Genomic DNA, 15,402 nt, shown 5'->3' with positions numbered 1-15,402 from the left:
AGCTTCCCTCCCAGGCTAGGGGGAGGGAGCTGGATTAGCAGCCTGGTTCCCCAGCCTGCTCCCCAGGGACAGCACAGCATCCCTTCCCTTCACTCCTCATCCCAGTGGACAGCATACTCTCACCTTGAGAAGAGTGGAAATGGCAGCTGGAATGTGGGCTGGAAAAAAAAAAGAAAGGAAAAAAAAGAAAATCTTGAGGCTTGTCCAAACCTACTCATGTTTATATTGGAGCCTGTGAGTGACATCAGAGCAGGGAGAGTATAAACACCAGCAGGACCTACTCTGGGCTTTAAAACCTGCGAACACTGCCTCCAAACTGCCTGGGGGGTGATGTGCTGAAGTGGCACAGGGGAGAGCAGCATGAGCCTCCAGCTGGAGAAGCAGCTCCTCTTCCTCTCCCTGCTCTGCATTCTCTCCAAGGTAAGGCAGATGGGGTCCCGGGGCAGCTTTAGCCGAGGAACACCCGGCTCTGGCAGAGCGGGCTGCAGGAGGGACTGCGGTGTCACCACGAGCCCGGTGGCTGTCGCCGGCCGGCAGCCAGGCTGTGCTGGTGCGGGGGCAGAGCTGTGCTCGGAGAGGTGTTTGGGATGGAGCGGCAGGGTCCGAGCGTTCCTGGGCCCAAGGCTCGCTGTGAGTCCCTGGAGTGCACAGGAATGCCAGCAACGCGCTGTGCGCCCGCCGCCCCTGCCGCGCTCCGCTCTCGTCCCCGCCAGCCAGCGAGCAGCAGCTGGGCGGTAGCGGCTCCTCCAGGCTCCTCCAGGCTCCTCCAGGCTCCTCCATCCCCGCCCAGGCTCCCGAGGCAGCGGCCAAGCCTTGAGCACCAGCCCTGGCATTACTCAGCTCTCCCCACTTCTTGGAATGCTCACGCCAAGCCAGTGCCTCCAATGGGATTTGGGTTGTTGTAGAGGTTTTATTATTTTATTTTTTTTTCTCTTGGACTCTGTGTGAAAATATTTGCCTGTGCAGAGAACAGGAATGTTGAAAAATTTGGGGCATCTCAGCTCCAAGTTCTAATTGCTGCCTGAATCCCCAAGCAGGGATGTCGTGGCAGCGTTGTGCCTATTTGACTCTTTTCCCAGAGTTAGATCTCTGACAGAAGCCACATTGTCATCTAAAGACAGGTAAATTACAAGGAGCAGGGAGAAATGGATTTATGGCTTGGCTAATCTTTCTAAAACATTGATTGGTAATAACAATCTCCTGAAAGATGAAAAATGCCCTTGGCTGCCTGGGTAAGCTATAACAGAGCAATGATTCTTGCCCCAGGTGCTCAAGAGTGCCTGGAGAATCACCAAGGACCATCGTGCTGCCAGCCCAAACCTGGCCACCACAGCCAGTCCCTCGGTCCCTGCCACATTAATAATGCTGCTCGCTGGCAGAACTGGGACAAGACCCAGATCACCCCATCCCAATTTTAACTCCAGTTATTGGCACTGACACTCCTACAGCCCCATGAAAAGCATCTGAACAGCTGCAAATGGGGAGCAGATAGAGCACCAGAAGCCACCCTCTCTGTGTGAGTCATCATGTCAGACCTGATGCCACTGGGAGAAACTGAAAGAAAAAGAAAAATGGTATCTAAAACCTGCATGGTCTGGCTGAGCCCATCGCTCTCCTGGCAGACTCAGCAGTCACACCAGTACCTGGATCAGGGCAAGGATGAATGTTTTGGTTGCAGGTTTGCTGCCCTGCATCCAGCAGCACGTGCATGGTGCTGAGCAGCAGGGCTGCCAGGGGGCTGTCATCACTGTCAGGCCAGCACTGGTGAAGGATTCACTTGCAAACTGCAGAGCCATCTCTCGTGGCTTCAGGCTCTATATGCAATAGCTCTGTCACGTGTGACATGATGCTCAAGAGCTGCCTAAAGAGCTGTTGGTGCCAGGGTAGTTGTGCAAGCAGGATGAGCCAAGGGTATAAACATCCACCTGCCCAGGTGAACTCCCATGGGCACCTCCCTGGCAGACAATTGGCTGAGCAGGCAAAGGACTGCAGTGCACAGCCCTGCCAAAGTGATTACTCAGTCTAGGCACGAGGGAAAACAGCTCCCAGTCCTACTCAGTCTAGGCACGAGGGAAAACAGCTCCCAGTCCTTGAAAACCTGCCTATCTCCAGGCTCCTTGCCCAGTGGGCCAGGCCAGGTGAGGATGCTGCAGCCAGGGACAAGCAGAGGAAGCAGCTGGACCAGTGAGGAATGCAGTGAGCTCTGCCTGGCTTCAGATCCCCACTGCTGATGCAATGTCCTGCTTCTTGGCATGAATGAGAGCTCTTAAGACTGTATGGAGTGAGGTGCTGTGCACTCACCACGTGAATTCATTCCCTGAAAAGCCACCTCTCCTGGGCTGGGCACAGCCTGCTGCCTTGGGGGCAGGCATGGGGGTGGGCTGCTTTACCTTCCTCCCTTCCTCTCTCCCGCTGGGCTGTTTGGGGCTGCTGACCTCACTAAATAACCACCACTGCCTGGGATGTTCACCTTTATTTTGCCACTGCTCTGAACACACAGGAGGATGTAGCTCCATCCTCCTGTGTGTTCAGAGCAGTGGCACAATAAAGTCCCCATCTTTCAGAGTGCTGAGCCTCTGAGCATCCTTGATTTTCCATGGTTTCCATAGGTGCCCTTCAAAGGGGACAGTAGGATGCTTTGAGATATTCCCATGGATTTGGAGCCTCCCTCCACCACAAATCTGCCCCCGTGGTTGAGACAAAGGTCCCTGGCTGTCCCAGTGACAAAGCAGCTGCTAGCCCAAACCACCTGTATGGATTCAGCTTTGCCCCCACAGGTTTGTGCCCAGCTCTGCCGAAGACCGTGCTACTGCCCCTGGGTGCCACCCCGCTGTCCCCGCGGCTCCCCCCTGGTCCTGGATGGGTGTGGCTGCTGCAAGATCTGTGCCCGGCGCCTGGGAGAGCCCTGCGACTTCCTGCACGTCTGTGACCAGAGCCAGGGCCTCGTCTGTGACTACAGCTCAGCATCTGTGGGGACAGGAGGCACCTGCAACTGTGAGCACGGGGGTGCCCACTTTCCCCGGGGGTACCCCCACACTCCAGCCCAGCACACAGCCCCGCTCTAGCCACGACCTCACATGGCTACAGGCATCCCTCAGCACCACCAGGGGAGTGGGTGAGGCTGGGAGAGCAGCTTTCCTGAGGATGGTGCATGCAGCTTGGCCGTGGGGCTGTGCCCCATCTCCTGCCAGCTCTCGTGCTGCTTTCTGACTGAGAATTCAGGGTGGTTTCAGTGAGAATGGACAGGGGGTCCCAGGCATGCCAAGGCTGGAGCCTGGGGGTCCTGCAGAGAAATCTCAGAGAAACTTTTCCTAGCCTGGAAATCCTGAAGACAGGATCAGAGCCAAAGGGCAGAGGGGTCCTCACAGCTTGTGAGCTGTTGCTTTGAAAAAGCAGAGAGCTGAGGAGAGAAGGCAGGGAAGGGGAGGAGGCTGAGTGATTAACATGCTGCTGCACACCCATGTCTGCCCTGCACACCTCTCGGTCAATTCTGTGGTCCCCCCACTTCAATCCCTTTATCCAGCGCCCCTGTTAGCCCCAGCACTGTTCCCTGCCATCCCCATCTCTCTGTCCTTCTGTCCCTAACGGGCTCCCCGACTGTCTCTTGCAGTTGAGGACGATGAGGAGGGCTGCGAGGTGAACGGCCGGCTCTACCGAGACGGTGAGGTTTTCCAGCCCAGCTGCAAAATCCAGTGCCACTGCTTGGACGGGGGCTTCACCTGCATCCCGCTCTGCCAGGAGGATGTGCGGCTGCCCAGCCCGGACTGCCCCTTCCCCCGGCGCGTGGAGATCCCCGGGAAGTGCTGCCCGGAGTGGATCTGTGAAGGCCAGGACCAGCCCCTCCCCCGGGATGCCAGGGCAGGTAAGATGCAGGGCAGCTCCAGGGAGGGGATGCCCACGCAAATCTCCGGGGATGGCCCCTTCACCCCAGGCTGTGAAACATCAGCAGGAGACACCTCACAGGTTTCTCTGCCACGCTGGGCTTTGCTTGTAGCACCACAGGGTGCGCAGCACTTGCCTCCAACCCCCCTTTCCCCCATGTCCTGTCTTGCAGCCCCCGGGGCGGTGTCCCCGCTGCTGCGGTACCCCTGCCCGCAGTGGGGCACGGAGTGGAGCGCCTGCTCGGCCACCTGCGGGCTGGGCTTTGCCAGCCGCGTGTCCAACCAGAACCGCTTCTGCCGCCTGGAGACCCAGCGGCGGCTCTGCACGGCCGGACCCTGCCCGGCCCTGCCCGCGGCGCTGCCGGCGGTGAGTGAGGGCTGGGGGGAGCTGCTGCCTCCGGGCACACGTGGGACTGACAAAGGGAAGGGCCAGCAACACTTACCCGTGGGCCCCCATCAACCCTCCTCAGCCACGAGCTGAGCGTGTCTCAGGGACACGTGAACCATCTCCTGAAACAGCCGATGGCAGGTGCAAACCAGAATTTTGGGGTCTCTGGATGTCTGAATCCAGGAGCGCTGTGGATGCCACGCAGGTGAGCTCGGCCTGCCCCTATGGCCAGAGATGGATTTGTAGCTCCTGCCTGGCTCCCTGGGCACGCCCGGGAAGTGCTTCTGCCACCCCTATGTTAGCCTGGCACATCCCCAGTGTGGACACAGTGCTAATCTGCCTTTCTGCTGTGCAGGTGGCACTTTCTGCCCACTTCTTCTGCCCTGCACTGCCATGCTACATGCCTCTGCTCCCCAGCTGTGGGGGACACACCACCAGCCCTCTCCTTCTCCCCACTGATCTCCCTTCTGCCTTTCCAGAGGGCAAGAGGAGGTCGTTTGTAGCTGTGCCCACCCTGGATTCACCCTGGAGCCAACGCCTCATCCCGGCAAAGAGTCTGGCACAAACCCATGGCACTGTGGTTATGGTGGAGATGGAGGGTGTTTCCACTGGGAAAACAGAGAAGAAATGATGGACTTTGGCTGCAAAGGAGGCTGGAACCAGAGAGCAAGATCCCCGTGTCACTATCACCTGCCTCCTGTGTACACCCCACTGCCCCAGGCAGGGTTACTGGGCAGCATTCCGAGTTCCTTAGGCTGAATGAAATGGGAAATGGGGAAACCCTACTCCAAGCATAAACCCACCCAAGAAACCAAGAAAATGGTCCTTTCCTGGACCAGTGGGGCTTCTGAAGAGATGATGCTACTTGTCTGCCACATCATGCCACTCTGCTTTGCAGGGACTTCAAGAGAGACCATCTCCAGCACCTGGAAGCCAAAATCCCTGGAGGGAACCCTCATGCCCTGGCCCCAAGGAAGGGAGCAGGTCATCAAGCTCCCTGTGACCCCACAAGTCACTGCCACACCAGGCTGAGCTCCTCAACCACGCAGGAGCTCAGCCCGCCCACGATACCCACCCTGCCTTCCCGGGCATGGGCAGGGTCCTCCTGACGGCAGCTCTAACTCACCTTCCCCTCATCCCTCCAGAATAAACACGAGCCTTCCCGCTCTGCCTGGCCTCCTCCTCTGGTGGTTTGGCAGGGCTTCGGCAAGCCAGGAGCTCAGACAGCAGCAGACAGACCCGCCTGCCATCCAAGCACATTCCCCGCGAGCCGGGGCCAGGGGAGAAGCAGGCAAAGGGAAAACAAATCGCAAAGATGAGTCGGGGCCGTCTCCCAACAGGTTGGAGCTGCTCCAGCCATGCAGGAGTCGGCGCAGGAGAGCTGCTCGGCTGCTCTGGCTGTACTTGCTCCCAGTAAAAAGTCCTTCTGGTGATGGAAAATGAAACCCAAATGCCCTCTAACGGCCTCGCACAGATGTGCAGAGGGAACGCGCGTTCCGCCGCGGGAAGGGCAGCTGGAAGAAACGTGTCCAGGTGAGAGATGGACTTCTTAGATGGGTATTTCTGGAAGTAAAAATAAAGATGTGCTCATCCAGGTGTGGAGCTTGTCTGTGCAGGGCAAGCCCAGCCCTCCTGCTCAGGGTCAGCTCAGTGGGTGTAGAAGAGTCCTGGCACAGGGTGGGGCAGCTTGGAGGCACCTCAGTTCAGGCTGCTTAGAGTAAGAGAAAGAAAAAGAAAAAAAACGTGAATCAAAGCACTGAACACATTATTACAATTTATTATGCCCTGGGTTAAATCCTTTACTCTTACCCAGCCATAGGCTCTGCTGATGGCACCAGCCCTGGCCATAGCAGTGCCCAGGTCAGCAGTGTTGGGATGTGCAGGAGAGCAGGGCAGGGCATGGCAGTTCCTGCACTGCTGCTGTGTCTGCAGCCACAGGCACAGCCTCTTCTCAGCTCCCAAAAATCAATGCCCAAACTCACTACAGCCCATCCTTCCTACTGCCAGGCCCACACTTCCTCCATTCCCCTGGGCTGGGGTTTCCCCAGCATGGTGCAGCCACCATCACCAGCTGGCCGTGCTCCTGACCAGGGCAGGTCTGGGGCTGAAGGGGCCAGAGCCTGGATGGCAGGGGGGGCTCCTCTCTCCAGCCCAAGGAAAAGCCTCCCCTGCAGCAGCAGAAACGGCAGCAGGGCCAAGGCAACTCACTCACTCCCTCAGGCTCTGCAAGAACTGAAAAGAAAATGAAAGTCAAGGATGTCGTTCAGCCACCTCGTGGGGGTAAAAAAAAAAAAAAAAAAAAAAAGGGAAAGAAAAAAAGAAACCTCATTGCTCTTGGAGTAAAACATGGCCTACAAAGAGAATTATTTACTGCAATCATCTGGTGCTCAGCCTGAATACAAATCATTAATTCTGTTTGATATGGGGCACATGGTAAAAGTCCAGCAGGCAGCAAATGGCAGAACAGCTTGGGTTGGCTTTTTTAGTTCTCTGGTGGCCATGCCAAACAAGTGGTGACCCAAAGCTCATGTAGACTTCAAAACTACCACATTCCTCGACTGACATGGATAAAGCATGTTGTGGGTACTGAAAATCCTGGTTTAAAGCCAGTTCTTGTTCAAGCATGTTGGGACTCAGCCACCAAGGCTGGGTGAGCACCCAGGGCTGTCACACACTCCCAGATCCTGCCTAGCCACCTCTGGGTGATGGTAAAAATCAGAAGGTCACTTTCTAGGCAGCAACCTGCAATTCTCATCTCAAACAAATGACTCAACACACCTCTGCTATAATTATCTTTCTTTTTCCCTGCAGAATGTCTCCCTGATTCACTAAGCATCTAAATAATGAATTAATGATTCCAAATAAATCAGAGTTATTTTTCCCTATGAATACAGGGAAATCAACTCTTGCAGTTTGATTGCTAGTCTCACAATATTTCCCTCTAAAGCCCTGCTACCCTGGAAACGTGGTTATTTGAGGCTCTGACGCAGGGTCCTGGCTTTGCCTGCTCATGTGGGGCAACAGAGAATATTCCCCCCCATCCACAGGTGATGTGTAAAGATAAAAATCCCCAAACTGAAAGAAAATTCACTCCTGTCCTCAAGGCACAAGGCCACATCTGCACACAGCCTGGGATCTGCCCACCACACTCCTGAGCCAGTGATGAGCAGCAGATCACAGCTCATTTCTGTGCAAGCACACGCAGCAGCTGAAGGAAAACTGTCCTGCTGAATGAGTAAACAACATGCATCAGAATTGCTTTTCCAAGCCATTCTCATGATTGATGATTTTTAAATGCATAGAGTTGGGTGAGAGAGGGCTGGATGAGCCCCTTGTTACAGTGAAACATTTTCAGAAACTGAGCAGAGGAATGCAGTGCTCAATTGAAAAAAAAAAAAAAAATCAAGCAGATAATGGTCTTTTTATTTTTCCTGGAAACACATGATTCAGGTTCTGTGTTTGCAGGAGCTGTCTTGGCCCTGTGTTCTCATCCTGACATCAGCACTGCTGTTGCCTGCCAGAGCCAGGAGCCAGAGGGGAGCATCCTCATGCAGGATGTTTGGGCAGAGCTGGCAGTAGCACCTGCGTTGTGAGTGAAACCATGGGTCAAGTGAACACCTAAAACACACGGGAGGCAGGCACGAGAGAAAAGCTCTGTGTTTGTGCCTCCAAAGGGTCCAGGGAACAGGAGATGTGGAGGGCATGGGGCTCCAGCCATTCATGGGCAGTGCTCCTCATGCCCTGCCCTGCTCCTCTCTTCCCAGGGCAGGAGGCACCAGCTCCAAGCCTTCATTCTCGGGACAGGGAAAGCTTTGCCTTCATTGCTGAGAGCAGCTCATGACCCTTCCCATGATCACAGAAATCCTCCCAGCCAGCTGCTGCTTCTGCCTCAGTTTCCCAAGGTTGATACTCTGGGACAAAGGGAACTGTTCCTTTCCTCTCGCTGCCCTTCCACACCTCCATAAAGTTGCTCTGCAAGTGCCACCCCAGGGCCAGGCTGCAGGAGCAACTGAGGTGCACAAAGGCAAAGGGGACAGGAGCAGGGCAGGATGGGTCACTTCCCTGAGGGGTGCACCCCCATGGACCCCCCCTGCTGCTGTAACTCCAGCGGCACAGATCCACCAGAGCCTCTGCAAACCGCAGAAAAGCTGTATCTTCCTCACAAGGAAACAGCTTCCACACTTCATCTTTTCGGCGGCACACCCGTAGCGGTGTGATTTTATTATACAGGCAGGAAATAACACACGATGTTTCCTACAGCTTATCTGCTCCAGCAAGCGCTCTCTGAAGTCAACAAACACACTGGTACCTCAACACGCAGCTAACCCCCACCCCATCTGCGCCTGGGGCCGGACCACCGTGTCCCCGAGCTGCCGTGCCCGAGCGTGGTCCAGCGGAGATGCTCAGCCGCTCCCGAGGAGGGATGGACGCGAGTCGGGACGGCTGGGCAGGACTCACCCTCCCTTCTCCTCCTCCTCCTCCTCCCCACTGGCCGATGAGATACCAGCCTCCTCCCAGCCCTGCCCAGATTCAATTCCCGGAAAGCAAGCGGACGTTGTCTCTCCAGAGCCTAGCCTTTCACCTCAGGTCGTTTCCCCAAGGTCGAAATGGCTTATCAGGGTAAACCTCTCTCCTTGCAGATTGCTTCCCCGTCAACTTCCGCGCCTGCAGATCCAAGTGACTTCTGGCCCCGTTTATGCTGCAGCAGCTGCTCAGCAATGCGATGGGGCTGCCCTTCCTCGGGGTCTGCTTTGGGCTCGCTGCTTTAGCTCTTGCCCCAGTTTCGCATTATCTGGGAGTCTCCTGTAACAGGAAAGAAAGGGCATAGCCCGTCTCAAGTCCTCCCTGCACGGGTCTGGACCGCTGGAAGGAGGAACGGGGAAAGGGTTTTTGTGCTTGGGGAGGGAGACAGAAGCAGGCAGTAGGAGCAGCTATAGGGAGGGGCAGCTCTTGCACAGGACTCACTCTGCCTTTGCTGGGGGCAGACAGCCGGGTGCATCTCTGCCTGGTGGCACTGCCTGCGGCACCGGCGATGGCAGCATGAGCCCCATGGAACACTGCCAGTGTCCTCTCTGCCTCTGCTCCCGGTATTTCTGAGCGTCGCAGCCAGGAGAAAGGCTGTCAGGAACAGCAGGGAGGGCGGCTCACGGGGCGCAGGCTTCCAGCCCCCAGTGCGGAAAACGGAGAGGTTTCTCCTGACCGCGAGTGGGACAGAACAGAAACAGGCTGAAAGTTTGGCTCTTCCTCCTCAGGCATCCCTCTGCCGCCCCCCTGCATCCTGCTCCCTCCGGGCACTCCCAGCACCCAAAGTAGCCGGGGGGCTGCGTGACCCCGGCTCCGAGTGGGCTGGGGGAGGCGCCGGGGGAGTGGCGGAAGCCGCTCCGGCGAGGCTGCTCTCGGCACATCCTCCCCGTGTCCCGGGGAAAGTCCAGAGCCCTCAAGTCCCAGGTCGGGCTCAGCAGGAGCGGAGAGTTGAGGGGCGCCTCAGCCTGTGCCGGAGGACACGGAGCTGCCGCGGCACCGGTGCTCCCCAGCTCTGCCACCCGGGCGCGGCTGCCGCAGCGCCCCATGGCCGCGGACGCTCTCTCCACGTGGCCCGGCAATGGCACTCGGGCTCCTTGCCCCGTGGATTCCGCCTTCGCCCAGCGGTTCCTGCCCGTCGTGTACCTGACCGTGATCCCCCTGGGGCTGCTGGGGAACGGGCTGGGGCTGTGGCACCTCTGCACGGGGCCCCGAGAGAGTGCCCGCCAGCCCCTCAGCCTGCTGGTGGGCAACCTGGGGCTGGCTGACCTGCTCTACGTCAGCACACTGCCCTTCCTCGTCAGCTACTACCGCCAAGGCAGAGTGTGGATCTTCGGGCAGCCCTGGTGCCGCCTCACCCGCAGCCTCTTCCACCTGAACCTCTACGCCAGCATCGGCTTCCTCAGCTGCATCAGCATCCACCGCTACCTGGGCATCGTGCACCCGCTGAAGGCGCGGGGCAGGTGCAGGGGTGCCGCCTCCTCCGTGTGGCTCAGCGTGACAGTGTGGCTGTGGGTCATCGCACAGATAGCTCCCGATCTTGCCTTCAGCAAGACAGACGGCAACGGGACGCAGTGCCACGACACGACGGGGCAGGAGTACCTGGACGTTTACTTGCCCTACACCTTTGCTGTCACCGTGACTGGGTTTGTCATCCCATTCCTCATCATCATCGGCTGCTACTGCCACGTGGTGTTCGTGCTCTGCAGGAATGACAGCGTGGATGCCAGCCTCAGGAGGAGAAGCATCTTACTGGTGATTCTCGTCATGGTTCTCTTTGTCATCTGCTTCCTCCCCTACCACATCTTCAGAAACCTCAACTTGTTTTTTCGCTGGCGGCCACAAGAGTCCTGCACACAGGCTTCAAAGGACATCTACGTTTCCTACCAGGTGACTCGGGGCCTGGCCAGCCTCAACAGTGCCCTCAACCCCCTGCTCTATGTGATCACCAGCAAAGACTGGAGGTCACGAATGAGAACCATCAGCCAAAGTGCCCGACAGTGTCTGAGGCCACCCTTCCGGGCCAAAACATCTAGCCAGGCAGCTGAGAAGAAGAGGAACGACATTCTTTGTAAGGGGGAGGCTTTTAATGAGCTCTGAGGTACCTGGCACCCCTGCTTCTGCCACATCAGCTTGTGCTTGGCACCTCCCTGGGGGCAGCCCCCACCTTGACAGCTGCTTTGCAGAGATGGTGACAGCAGCATCACGGGCTTTGTGCACACAAGGGACAGGCAGGACTGGCAGCATCTGAGAGAAAACTGGGACCAGATTCCAGAAGCAAAACAACCCAACCATTTTGCCTACAGCCCGCCTGCAGATGGAAAGAGATGATCACGTTTGCTCCAGTCCAAAGTATTTCCCTCCACCCTCTGCTGCAGCAGCCTGAGCTGGTTGACATCCCCTTGCTTCCCAGCTCCTCAGGGACTGAGGGATAGAGGGAGTAACACCTTGCCACTCCTTCCTACTCTATGTACATGGGTTTGAGACAGCATTCCCTCCTTCACCTGAGGAGAAAACATCTGAGAGGACAAATTTTTGCAGTGGAGGAAGAGCTTTGGGAATGGGAGTATTCATTTAAAAATCAGGTTTTAAGTACATTACTAAGCTGTGACAGTTCCTGGGTGATTGAGCTGTTTCAGGATCTGTGGGATCCTCTACTGCCCACCTCCTTTGCAGAAGAAAAAGACATTTTTGGCATCACACCCTCTCTTTTGGAAGAGCACATAGCAGAATTAACAAATGGGCATTTTAAAGTTTTTGGAGGTTATTGGTTGGTTTTTTTTTTTAAAGGTTTCACCTTTATTTTGGAAGGTGAATGACTGCAGTAGCCTGAACTCCTGCTTTCAGCAGGAAAATGCCAGGAGAGTTTGCAAATCTTCGGGTGGGTGCTTGCATCCTGCATCCAGCTTTGAGAGGGCATTAGATATGACTTGTAAAAATTAGATGTGCAAATAAAAAGAGAAGCAGCACTGGCATGAAGGCTTGTGAAGGCAGGATGTGATAGCGAGATCTCTCATCACCAGGGGTGACAGATCTCTGCTGTTAAGCTGAGCAGAGGCTCCCAAGCAGTATTTTAGTTTTTGATCTCGGTGTTACCCACTACAACCAGCTCGAACACTTCAATTCAATAATGTGATTTGCAGCAGCAGCAGCTTTTGGAGCCCAGCTGAAGGAAGTGGACTGTGAGTTAAAATCAGCCCTTTCTGGGAAAGCACTGGCCCAGGGACGGATGTTGTGCTCTTTTCCTGACATTTATCTCTGTCAGCTGTTCCTCACCCAGACCCACCTTGGCTAGGCAGAGGAGGGTACACAGCTGGCTTTCAGTGCAGTTAATATGTCTGCAGTGCAAATAAACACCTCGTGCTTTCACTTGTGAGTCGTCTGCCTTCTTTTAAAGCTTTATGGGAGCCTGGGAGCCAGCTGGCCTGAGGGTTGGAGCAGGGGCCTGCCTGCTCAGGGAGTGGTGATGATTTTCCCAGTGCTCTGCAGACAGAAAAGTGCTGGGAGACTGCAGGCAGTCAGTGGGGAGTGATCTGTGATAGGCACACACTGAGGAGTCTGCTCAGCACCACTCAGGGGTCCAGCAGAGCCTGAAATGTCTAGCTCCCACCTCATCCAGAGGAAAACCAAAGATAAAGCATAAATTCACCAATGAGATCTTCTCTGACTGTAGTAGAAAGACTGAGACATGAGGATCAGACCTGGTCCCTGCTCCTTGCACACATGCTCCAGATCTGGGCTTCTCCAGAGCTCTGAACTCTTCTCCTTTCCTCAAAAAACACCCACGCCTCTGAAAGCTGTCCAGCTCTTCCATCTTCACACATGGATCCTGTCTAAGATGCTACAGCTCCCCCCCTCAAAACCTCCCAGGGCTCTCTATCCCTGGAACCAGAGGGTGGGATTGTGCCTGGAGCAGCCAGGGCAGCACCCAGCCTGTCCCAGGTCCCACCTGCAGCATGGGAAGAACTTTTGGGAGTGAGTAAACAGGCAGGGAAGGCAGGGAGCCATCATAATTGTTCTTCCCCTTCTCCCAGCTCTGTGCCAGACATTGTCAGGGCCACACACAAGCATTTGCTGCTGGCAGGAAGGGGCTGGTGTCACTGGAGAGGCTGTGCCGTGGTTACCTCCTGAATCATCCCCCCTTTTGGGCTCCTACCTTATGGCCAGCTGAACATTCCCCTTTCCCTCCCTTGGCTATCTGTTGCCAGACTCTGGAGATGTCTAAAGGAATCCCACCTGCACTCTCTGCTCTTCCCACAGACTCTGCTGCAGCAGCATGGAGCAATGGTCTTGTCTGCAAAATCAAGCTGAAAGCAGATTTTTAACTCCTTTATCAAGATTAGACCCAACCAATAAATCAAACCTGGTGGGAATTCTCCTCCTGACACTAATGGGATCAGGATCAAGCCTGGAAATTTGGCAGCATTTTTTGCTTCATTAAATAAACCGCTCTCTGTTGAGGATATGTTGCAAACGCAGTCAAGGTTTGTTATGTTACAGAGAACTTTTGAGCTGACAGCCCAGGGAAGCCAGTGAGGCAGAAATAACAGGCACATATACAGATGCACAGATGTACAACCACTTTTTTCCTCCAAAATGCAGAACTGGGATTTTTTTTTTGGCATGCAAAACACTCTACGACAAAAAAAAAAAATATTGCTATCAGCAACATCTAAATGCATAGAACTCAGCTCTGATTAATTCTTTATTTCATTTTGCACACATTAGCTAAAATCTGGCTCTGACTCAGTTCAGGGGTGATGGTATGGCCAGTGGAGCCCTGATTGCTGAACAAGTGTGGGTTGACTGCCCTGTGCTGAGAACGTGGGCTCATGCCTTTGTGTCAGAGACTTCCAAGCCCAAGAGAGGAGAGCTGCTGCCCACAGGGCTGGGGGTGCTGGGGACATCACTGTGGCACTGGGATGGTGCACAGGTCCCTGTTGGACAAACAGGCCATGGCCATAGCACAAGAGCCCTCAGGCCCAGGTGAGGTGGGAAGAGCATGTGTGAAGCTGGAGGAGAACACCCAGAGCAGGAGGCTCCCACAGGATTTGGCTACCCATTGCTCCAGGCACCCAGCAGTAGGACTCTGGTGGAGCATCTTTAACAGCGTGGTGGGAGGCTGCAGTGTGCACAGAAAAAAGGGATGAGTCACTCAGGTCACTAATGAAAGGTCACAGCATCCCCAGATTCTGTGAGAGCCATTTATTTCTTCAGCAGAACAATTCCATTGCTGAAGTACCTTTGGCTGCAGTGACAACAGACCTGACAGGTTATCTTATTTACCAAGGGTATCGATCAGACTGGGAAGGAATAGTAGATGCAATTATCCAGGTGAGCCGAGGAAAATGGTAAATATACCTGCCACTGGGGTGCTGTTGGTGAATATTTTAATAAAAGAGAAAAAGCTGAGTCTTTGTCTATACTACACGGAGTGCTTTGGCATCCGAGGGACCAACAGCTTGTGCAGGAGAGAGCAAATCACAGAAATAGAACAACACTTAGCGTGCCTGTGTGAAGCCATCAGTCCGATACCACTCCTGCGGTGCCTGCAGATATAAATAGGTGATGCCGTGCTGCGCGGACCCGGGCAGCGGGAGGGCGAGGAGCGCACGGCAGCTCCGGCCGCGCCGCCGCTCCCAGCCCCGCACGCATTTGTATGTGCGCTACACAGCGACTGCGGCTGCACCCTGCGGGCACCGGTGTGTCCTGGAGGACTCGCCCAGCCCAGGTTTAAAACAGTTGAGGCATTTTTTACGCAGTTCCTTTAAATATTCCCTCCGCGGCAAGAGCTCCTTGCCCCGGATCGCTGCTCGAGGCAGGCGCCAGCACAGGAGCGGGGCAGTGAAAAAGCCCCGGGAGGTGCTCGGTGCACCACGACCTGTGCTGCCTCCTCAGCATCCTGGGAGGAAGCTATCATTTGAATTTTGCCCAACACCTCCGTTCTGTCATGAACAGGAGACACTCAGATCCCATCTGGCTCCCTGAAGAGCCCTTCGTGCCAACACACAGCCCAGCCAGCGTGAAATTCTTCTGCTTGTCTGGGCTTATGGGCAAAAAGTTTACCCTAAGGAGCATCAGAGAGCTCCCAGGCTTTCCAACAGCACCACAGCTCCTCCTCGGAGAGGCTTCTTCCGTGCTGTGATCAGGACATCCAAGGACAGGAGACGGATTAACTCTGTCCTGGCTGCCCTTGCTCACATGTGGAGGTGCAGAGGTGCACCTCTGTGCTCAGCAGAGGTGGGGAGAACCACCCACCACAGCTCCCAGGCTGCTCCTACCAGCACAGCCCACCCTGCAGAACCTCTGTGTCTCCAGTCCAGGCAGTGGGGAGACAGTCCCATGGCAATGGGAGCTGCTGGCACGGGGGACAGCTCAGGGGCAGTTCACTGGTGGGGGTGCCTAGAGCCAGGAATTCTCACTGAATGAAGTGTTACTTGGTTTGGAGGCACAAACCCCTCTTTGAAAGTGTGTGGTGCTGGCCACACAGTGCCATGCTGAGAGCCAGAGGAGATGGGGATGCAGTTCCTTTGGGATGCAGCTCATCCATGAGCCTGGGGCCATCCAAGACCCCAGCAGGTCTGCACTACCCATCATGAGATGCTACAGGTT

General features: G+C 55.6%; 2 protein-coding genes across 3 annotated transcripts; both read left to right on the top strand.

Moving 5' to 3' along the window:
- The first annotated feature begins 291 nt into the window (after positions 1-291).
- Positions 292-5,863, top strand: CCN5 (cellular communication network factor 5). 2 transcript variants are annotated; one of them, XM_030232288.2, is made up of 5 exons: positions 292-420; positions 2,778-2,994; positions 3,611-3,862; positions 4,055-4,248; positions 4,749-5,863. In XM_030232288.2, the coding sequence occupies exons 1-5, from the start codon at positions 361-363 to the stop codon at positions 4,770-4,772; spliced, it is 747 nt and encodes a 248-aa protein (XP_030088148.1). In that variant the 5' UTR covers positions 292-360; the 3' UTR covers positions 4,773-5,863. The 2 variants fall into 2 exon arrangements, with proteins under 2 accessions (XP_030088148.1, XP_050838073.1); XM_050982116.1 differs by having other exon boundaries at positions 3,611-4,248.
- Positions 5,864-8,649: 2,786 nt separating this feature from the next.
- Positions 8,650-12,159, top strand: LOC103818801 (P2Y purinoceptor 1-like). The gene has a single exon (XM_009093199.4). The coding sequence runs from the start codon at positions 9,838-9,840 to the stop codon at positions 10,888-10,890; it is 1,053 nt and encodes a 350-aa protein (XP_009091447.2). The 5' UTR covers positions 8,650-9,837; the 3' UTR covers positions 10,891-12,159.
- The last annotated feature ends 3,243 nt before the right edge of the window (positions 12,160-15,402 follow it).

Source organism: Serinus canaria, chromosome 20 (genome assembly GCF_022539315.1).
Source record: "Serinus canaria isolate serCan28SL12 chromosome 20, serCan2020, whole genome shotgun sequence".
Classification (NCBI taxonomy): Eukaryota; Metazoa; Chordata; class Aves; order Passeriformes; family Fringillidae; genus Serinus; species Serinus canaria.
Note: the sequence above shows the minus strand (reverse complement) of the source record. Positions and strands in the feature narration are given on the sequence as shown.

Excerpts from the sequence above, each read along its gene's own strand:
- CCN5 (XM_050982116.1), top strand. The coding sequence starts at position 361 with ATGAGCCTCCAGCTGGAGAAGCAGCTCCTCTTCCTCTCCCTGCTCTGC. Across the intron at positions 421-2,777 it reads TGCTCTGCATTCTCTCCAAG|GTTTGTGCCCAGCTCTGCCG; the intron begins GTAAGGCAGATG and ends TTGCCCCCACAG. Across the intron at positions 4,249-4,748 it reads TGCCCGCGGCGCTGCCGGCG|AGGGCAAGAGGAGGTCGTTT; the intron begins GTGAGTGAGGGC and ends CTGCCTTTCCAG.
- LOC103818801 (XM_009093199.4), top strand. The coding sequence starts at position 9,838 with ATGGCCGCGGACGCTCTCTCCACGTGGCCCGGCAATGGCACTCGGGCT.